The sequence below is a fragment of the Colobus angolensis genome, unplaced genomic scaffold (assembly GCF_000951035.1).
Source record: "Colobus angolensis palliatus isolate OR3802 unplaced genomic scaffold, Cang.pa_1.0 Scaffold199, whole genome shotgun sequence".
NCBI classification, from domain to species: Eukaryota; Metazoa; Chordata; class Mammalia; order Primates; family Cercopithecidae; genus Colobus; species Colobus angolensis.
In genome coordinates this window covers 1,903,455-1,912,080 of record NW_012115143.1, presented here as the reverse complement: position 1 = coordinate 1,912,080, position 8,626 = coordinate 1,903,455, and the positions used below count along the sequence as shown (strand labels likewise).

The window sequence follows — 8,626 nt, the reverse complement described above, 5'->3', positions numbered from 1 at the left end:
AAAAAAAAAAAAAAAAAAGAGAAGAGAGAGAGAGAGACAGAGAATAGAGAAAGAGAATATGAGCTTCACAAATACAAAGCAATGAGTTTTTTTCTAACAAGCCTGGCTGAGCTTCCAGTAATTCTGCAGCTGTGACATGACTAGTCCACTGAGATATTCAGCACTGGTTGGAAAAATACAACTAAAATTTATTCAATCAATAGCAAGATGCAGTGATGCTTTTAAGAGTCACCTTACTTGTAAAAGTGGCTTCACCAAAGATAGGAAAGATGAACGAGTTGTCTGCTTTTCTTCAGAACTGGCTCTGTTTTTCTTTCTAGACACTTCACAGGGTACAAAGATTGCATATAGAAATGAGACACCTTGTCTCTTGAAGCATCACCATTGATATCTCAATAAGACTAGCCCCCTCATTAGCCGGGCTCTTACAAGCTGTACAACAGCAGGTTTGAAGTTCTGCTCAGAGGGTCTTAATTGTCCTTGTTGAGTCTGCTTTGGGCCATCTGTGCTGACAGAACACTTAGTCCTCCCTCCCATGACATTTCCTTGCACACAGTGACCTCCATGTTCCAGATTGAATGTGATTTCCCCGCCCCATGTGCACGTCCTGCGTGTCACACCATGTGGTGATGAGCAAAGCCAGTTCTCTGACCCAAGTGAGGACTGCCAACAGGGCTCCCTGCAGCACTGCACCTGGCATCTGAACCTAGAGATATCTGTGTGACATCACGAAAATCACCCCAGCTCTCAATTTGCATGTAGAAGGGGGTTGTTGGGGCAAAGAAGTTGCTGTATTTAAGGATTTGGTGAGAACAGTGGCTAAGAAGCACTGATCCTCTCTCCTTCTGAGCTCTGATTTCCCTCCACTTTGGGGCCTGGCCACTCCTCCAGGAGCCACATGGTTACCTGGCCCCACAGCAGCCTCCTGGCACTGTAGTTTGGATACCAAGAGCCTGCTTGGGCCCCATTCTTTCCAGCCTGATGGCTGAGTTCTGAGAGTAGGAAACAGAAGGGAGTACCTGGGTAGGGGTGAGCTATGGCCCTGCCGCATTTGTGGTGACCTGCTACTCAAGACAGTATTGCTTGCAGATGGACGTCTTTGCATTTCCCCCTGGAATGAGCTTTCTTAATCTTCTCCCAGAGTGAGCTGGCTGCTCTTCTAGCTGCAGCCTCAGCAGTTCCTGGACAGATTTTGTTGGTTTACCACTAAGCAGGAAAAGCAGGAAAAGCGAGCTCCTGGGCCAAGAGCCCAGCAGGGGTTCCCTCCCTTCAAAGAAAGTGTAAAGAAGGTGCTGAAGTTAGGGAATCTGGGGCTCTGCTGTTAGCACTTGTGCCCCACACCCTCCCTCTGCCTCAGAAAGCTGGGCTGGGTGTAGCATGTGACCACAGAGGCAGGGACTGCACCCCAGAAATTGATTCACACTTTTCTGCTCAGCTCACGAATGCCATGGCCCTGGAAGATGAGCTACTGCGGCTGTTCTTCTGTAACATTAAAGCGCTTCGACACAGCGTCCGCTCTGGAACCCGGCAGACATCGGCATGCCGCTCATGCCCTCACACCACTGATCAAGCAAGCAAGGAAGTTTTTGGCCCACAAGAAATTTAAATATAAAGTTAAGCTAGGATGCAGGCTGAGATGCCATCCCATCCCTGGTGCCTGTTTCTTCCCTGGCAGGCCTCCAAGGACAACTCGTTCAACTCTTGCCCTTCCTCCAGGGTGCCTAGTCTCGGTGTGGCTTTCTTCCACCTCTGGACTCTTGTACTTTGGGCTATGGGTGCCCACTTTCTGTAATCCCTCCATTTTACTCTGCCTTCTCTCAGGGCCCGTGAAACCAAGGCCAGCTACCCTTTAACAGATTGTGAACCAAGATCATAGCATGTGGCCAGGAGGAAATTGGAATCACTCTTACCCTCTGCTAGACTCACTTCGTTTGCACTTGCTTGTGAGGTACTTGTGTGCCTCACAAGTAAGCAGGATTGAATAAAGTGGAGCCTAATGAGTGGGGCTTTCTGCATGTTGGCTTCTCTCATCAGCATGCTGCATGCCAGAGAGCCTGGGAATAACCTCATCCATGATGGGTTAAAATAAAGTTTCTCTCCTGCCCATGGATATCGATGATGAGAGAGAAAATGCAATTAACCTTGAATACTTTAGGTCACTGGCCCGAGCTTGCTTACTGCTTGCTGCCTCAGTCCCTTCCCTAAAGAATAGGCAAACCATAGAGAACCAGAACCAGGCATTCCAGGGAGGAGCAAAAATAGGAATTATCCCACCCTCAGCTGCACAGTGATTCCAAGAGGCTCATGAATCATTCTGTGCACCATATAGAGAGAATACATGGGTTGTACCTATATGCACTAGTATTTTCAAATATGTATAGGTACTGTTGTGGTTCATAAAATATAAATTTATTTTTTAAACAAGTGCTTAATAAGTTATTTTGATCCAATCATGTCTTTGGGAAGAGAATAACCTCAGAAGTTTAGCTGCAGGGTGAGGATTTGGGTGCTCTGCCTCAGCTCACTTGTCCTGAAGATAAATGTCCTCAGGCATGGAGCTCTGACTTTGTGACTAAACAGTAATCACCTGTCAGCGCAAGTGCCTGTTTCTCCAGTATAATCAGTGGCACAACATTCAATGCACAGTTTAGCCACAGTGCCAGGGCAACTGCAGGCAAAGGGAAGGGAGGACGGCTTTGCCACCTCATCAAAAGAAAAGACTGGCTGTCAGAGAATATTCCAGAAACTCCTGGACTTAGGACTGGGAAACCATGGAGAGGGTATCCTAGGACACAGCTGGCATCAGGAAGTACAAGGGGATCCACGAGCCCAGGAAGTGGTAAAATTCCTAAAATCTTGCCCCTGCCATTGGCTTATAGGAAGCCCATCATGATGGTTCAGCTCCTGTGATTTCACCCAATGCTGCCCCAGGCCACTCCACCAGTCTCAGGTATGAGTACCTCAAAGGAAGGGCTTTGTCCAACCCTCTGTGAAAGGTGCCTTCGCAGAAATGCTCTAAGTTGATTCTACCTTTGCATACCTGCTGGGGATTTAAATTTCATGGAATTCTGCTACAAGAAGGAAGTCTGTGTCTTCTACCTCTTTCCTCATTCCCCTCACCCCCACCCCAGCCTTGGAGAAATAGCAAAGGAAGATGTTTCTCTTCATTAGTCTATGCAAGAGCCCTGCAGCTCAAAACAATGTATCTAATACTGGTAACTGGTAAATGGGAACTTGAGGGAACTATGTCTTCACAGCTGGGAGCAGGGGGATTCACCAGGTGCTGAAAAGTAACCAGAAAAAGGTCTTTTTTTATGTAGCTGTAGGGAATGGGTAATGGGATATGTCCTTATTTCCTAACTACTCCAAGAGAAAAGCCATACTTCCTTTTTCTTCCTGTGAAGTGGAAGAAATCTGAAGTTGGATCTACTAAGTTCAGGGTTCTCACCAGCTAAGAGCCTTACAAGTGCATCTGAGCCTGCAGCCCATGAGAATGAGTTGTTTTATGGAAGGCAGGATTCTTATTAAAAGTCCATACGATCTCCATCACAGAAGCATGTTTTCCCTATAGCTGTCTCTATCCCATTGCTAATCTGGTTGTTGTATGTATGGAAGCAAACTTCTTCAGTCCGTAAAACTCACATCATACTGTAGTAGTGTTTGTGAAAAACACTTTTTCATTAAAAAAAAAAAACAAAACAGCTGATCACAATGCAATAGCCAGCTTTGTGCAAAGTAACATATGTAGAGAAAAACAATGAAAATATGCTACTGTCTCTCACTGTTTCATTTCAGTTGCTCTGAGAGAGATAATAGTGTAGGATATGCTGCATGGAATAGCGTTGAACATGTTTCCTCTGCTCCCAGAGAACCTGAAATACCTCTTTAAGCTCTTCTCACTCTCTGGGCATCAGTGAAGAAGTAGTTAATAGGCCCTGCACAAAGAAAGTTCTGATGGAGTCCTTTGAAAGACCTGGTTTGTGGCCCACCACCCAGAAATCCCAGCATGATTCATAATGAGTCTCTGTCCTGAGAGTCACTCTTTCCTGTGGGGGACCAAAGACAGGGGGAATAGGGCCTGCGAGTTCAGGCTTATGTTGTGAGAGGGAGTGTGAGGCCAGCAGAAGTGATACCAGTGGGCTGGGGGAGCTCCCCAAACACCGGTGAGACCTCCACCCCAGCTGGTGTCCAGGCTCTTGACACCATTGAGAAGATAATTCTGTCAAGGAATTCAAAGAAGAGTCAGAAAATAGTAAAAGTACAGAGATTTATTGCAAAGGGCAAAGTACACATTCAAGAAAAGGGAGCGTAGGCGCACTTGAGAGAGTCACACAGTGGGGTTTGGGGTTTCTGTCTTTATGGGTTTCTTTAACCAAGGGGTGGAATATTCATGAAAATTCTTGGGAAAGGGTAGAGATTTCTCATAACTGCAGTGGCACCTATTTTTACAGCAAATATGGGTGGTCTTGGAACAGTCCTGGCACTGGTAGGTGTGTGATCTAGTATGTTAATGAGTTTATAATGAGGTCCTAGGAGAAACCTAGGTCAAATCCAGTCACATACTGGGTTCAGTAGCTCTTAGCTTGGTCCATGCCCTGTTTTTTAGGGTCTTATCAGCCCATAGCCTCTAGTCATGTGAAACTGCTGTCTGGAATTTTTATTCTCTTGTGACCACCCTATATTATTCCTGTCTCAGACGAGGAGGGATGTGTGCCCACATGTTGCCTCCTTCTGTAGTTGAGCTGTCTACTCACCCATTCTTCCAGCTCCTGCAAGGACAAACTTCTTTTTTTTTTTTTTTTTTTTTTTTTTTGAGGCGGAGTCTGGCTCTGTCGGATCTCAGCTCACTGCAAGCTCCGCCTCCCGGGTTCACGCCATTCTCCTGCCTCAGCCTCCGAGTAGCTGGGACTACAGGCGCCCGCCACCTCGCCCGGCTAGTTTTTGTATTTTTAGTAGAGACGGGGTTTCACCGTGTTAGCCAGGATGGTCTCGATCTCCTGACCTCGTGATCCGTCCGTCTCGGCCTCCCAAAGTGCTGGGATTACAGGCTTGAGCCACTGCGCCCAGCCGGACAAACTTCTTAACATAACTGCTATGAGATTAGCATCCTACCCTAGTTCTCCTTGGATAGTATGGGGTGAGCTAGCAGAAGGGGAAGAGGGGAGGTGTAAACCTTTTGTGAAGGTCTTAAAAATATGCTCATTCTTGGGGCAGGGCCAGGCCCTTTGATAATTACCCACAACCTTGGGCCTTGGCACGGGAGAGATCCTTGGATCTTATCTTACAACCTCAGTTTGTGAGGCAAACGTGATAACCACGACACTACAGAAATTCCTCATACAACCTCAATTTGTATGCAAAATTAGACATAGACCCGCCAGAGATGATCATCTGAACTAAGCTGCAGAGACCACTGCGGGGAGGCCAGTGATGGATGCTGTGCAGGCTCCAGGTGTTTTGATAGTTTCCTGCAAGTCATTCTCCTCCCACTTCATCCTTGGCACCCAGGCAGGTCTCTGAAGTAGCAGGTTATGGGTTATAAACAGCCTAGCTTTTCACCATTTTGTGAAATCTTTCAGCCAACCTTTTCCCTTCTATTCGTTCAGTAATTTATTCCACAAAGAATTGTTGAGGACCTGCCTGCCATGCCTCAGGCCCTGTGCTAAGTTCTGGGGGAAGGCTTCTGACCTCATGAAAATTACAGTCTAGAAAGGAAGCAGATAGTAAATAAATAAGTAAACAAATCAACAAGATAATTACAGATTGGTATAAGTGCTATGAAAGACATAAATGGCAAAATGAGATGGAAAGTAACTGGGAAGGTCTGTACTACAGGGAAAGGCGTCTCTGAAGAGGGGACATTTGAGCTGAGTCCTCAAAAAATAGGAGTGGCTGCAAAGAGCTGCAAGAAGAACATTCCCAGCAGAGGGAATGCAAAGACAGAGGCGGAAAAGCCTTGGGGAGTTCAGAACAGAAAGGCCATGGCTGGAGTACAGTGAGGAGAATGATTTTGGGTGAGTGCAGAGAGAAGTCAGGAGCCAGGCTATACAGGGCCTGGGACGCCATGATCAGAGTTTTCATTTTATTCTAAGAGCAACAAGTATTAAGAGAAGTGAGTAACATAAAGATCATTGTATGTTCACTGCCACATTGTTTATAATAGCAAATTAGAAACAAATGTCATCAATATGGAACTGGGTAAATAATTTTAGATTCATTGCAGTGACATGCAGCAGTTAAAAACTGTGAGGCGTATCTATATATATTGCCATAGAAGGATTTGCAAGATACCCTAAGTGGGAGAAAAGAGCTTAAAAATATGTTACAAAATGTATTTTTAAAAGAGGAGATGTATATGTATGTAGGTTTGCCTGTGTATAAAACATTACATAAAGGATATACAAGAGGGCTGGGCATGGTGGCTCACGCCTATCATCCTAGCACTTTGGGAGGCCGAGGCAGGCAGATCACCTAAGGTCAGAAGTTAGAGACCAGCCTGACCAACATGGTGAAACCCTGTGTCTACTAAAAATACAAAAATTAGATGGACGTGGTGGCGCATGCCTATAATCCCAGCTACTTGGGAGGCTGAGACAGGAGAATCGCTTGAACCCAGGAGGCGGAGGTTGCAGTGAGCCGAAACTGCACCACTGCACTCCAGCCTCAGTGACAGAACGAGACTCCTTCTCAAAAAAAAAAAAAAAAAAAAGAAAGGCTATACAAGAAGCTGGTAACAGTTGCTTCTGGGGAGAGGAACTGGGGCACAGGGTGGAAGGGAGGAGACTCACTGTTCATAGTATATCCTTTTGTATGTTTAAATATCCTGATCACTTATTCAGCAAGAAAGAGATGGTGTCTGAATTGCGGACACCCTCATTGCTGTGCAGAGAATGGACTGGAGAGGGTAAGAGCAGAGGCAGAGGGTCAGTTAGAAGGCTCTGGCAGTGGTCCTGTTGAGGGATGGTGGTGGCTTGACCTATGGTGTTGGTAAATGGAGAGGAAGAGATGTGGATGGATTCACGATTTACTTTAGAGGCTCAGCCAGCTGGGTCTGGTGTAATTACTGCTGTATTCCACACTGACATTCCATACTGACATTCCCTGCACTCACAGTTTAAGAAAGCTTTGTGCATTTGAGATGGGAACTGGGCTTACCTGACTCTACCCTGACTTCTCTGACATCTTTGTGGTGGGAAGGGTTCTTGGGCTCCTTCCAGGTGCTAAAAGCCTTGGATTCCAGACAGTGATGTATCACAATGTGGAGGACATAGTTATGGACATTCACCCCTTTCATAGACACATGCAACACTTGCAAACAACTTTTAATGGCTACAAAAAAAATAACAAACAAACAAACAAAAAAAAAAAACAAAGTTACACTGAAAAAGCCCACTCATTTCTCAATGGAACTTTCTTTCTTTGCAGAGAGATGCCAAAGGCCAGTACCTGTTTGACCTTCTTTGCCACCACCTGAACCTACTTGAGAAAGACTATTTTGGTATCCGCTTTGTAGACCCAGATAAGCAGCGGGTAAGTCAATATTCAAAACACAAAAGGAGGACAGAGCTAGTCAGTAAGCCTGAGGTCTTGAACTGTCGTTCATATTCAAAGTCAAGCTTCAGGAATCAGGGACCAACCAGACCCTGCAGTTGGAGGTTGTCTCTTCAAATCATAGCATTAGACCTGGAAGGCACCTTGGCTAGAGCTCACCTGGAGAAGCTTGTCATTTTACAGTTGCTGAAATGGCAGGCTAGGAAGCTTAAGTGATTTGCACAAATTTGGAGGCAGAACAGCTGGGCTGGAGTTGTGGGCTCGGAGCCCAGGTCACAGGTGAGCCTCTCCTGCCCCCTTTCTAGTAAGCAGCTGAACCACATTGTACTGCTTAAGAAAGGCCTCACCAAAAGTGCCATACCAACCCAATTTAGACAGGACACAGACAGAGCCAAACCAGCATGGGCCTTGCAGGTCTTGCAGTTCTTGCTCTGCTCTACACAGCATAGGCAGCTCTGCAGACACAGGGCATTCTGACAGACAAGGGTTCTGATATTCCAGACAGATACAGGAACAAGTCCATTATCTGAGGCCCCTGCCTATTTCTCCACCTTCATCTCCCTGACCTGTCTTCTTCCTGCTGTGGTGCCATCAGACAGTAATATTTTTGCTCTCCAGATACATCCTACCTTCTTTCTGTACAGAGCCTTCATCTATAGAGTTCCCCTGCCTAGAATCTTCTTTTCCTCACCGCTCCACACTCCACACTCCACACCCTTCTTCCAGCTAACTCCTTTCCACACTTAAGATCTTAGCTTAGACTTTTACTTCCTCTGGGAAGTCTTCCCTAACCCCACTCGGTATTAGGGATCCTCCTATGGGCCCCCATGTGCCCTCTGCTACCCTGTTATAGCACTTATTACAGCATTCTGTGATTAGCTGTGTTCCCTGCAAAAATATAAGTTCCATGAGGGCCTGGACTTTACCTCATTCATCACTATCTCCCATGTAACTAGCACAGGCCTACAATGTAGTTGGTGTTCAATAAATGTTTTCGAAGAAATGAATGCGTGAGTGAGTTAATGGCTTATAGTGTTGTATTTCTTTTTTTTTTGAGACGGAGTCTCGCTCTGTC

General features: G+C 45.9%; 1 protein-coding gene across 4 annotated transcripts in view; it reads left to right on the top strand.

Moving 5' to 3' along the window:
• FRMD5 (FERM domain containing 5) overlaps positions 1 to 8,626 on the top strand; it is a 368,282-nt gene that overhangs the window by 305,696 nt on the left and 53,960 nt on the right. For all 4 annotated transcript variants that reach the window (XM_011941172.1, XM_011941169.1, XM_011941170.1 and 1 more), the window contains one exon: positions 7,426 to 7,530. Coding sequence is in view for 2 of the 4 variants with exons in the window: in XM_011941169.1 (XP_011796559.1) it covers positions 7,426 to 7,530 (105 nt within the window). In the remaining 2 variants the exon portion in view is untranslated. The remainder of the gene's footprint in view (positions 1 to 7,425; positions 7,531 to 8,626) is intronic.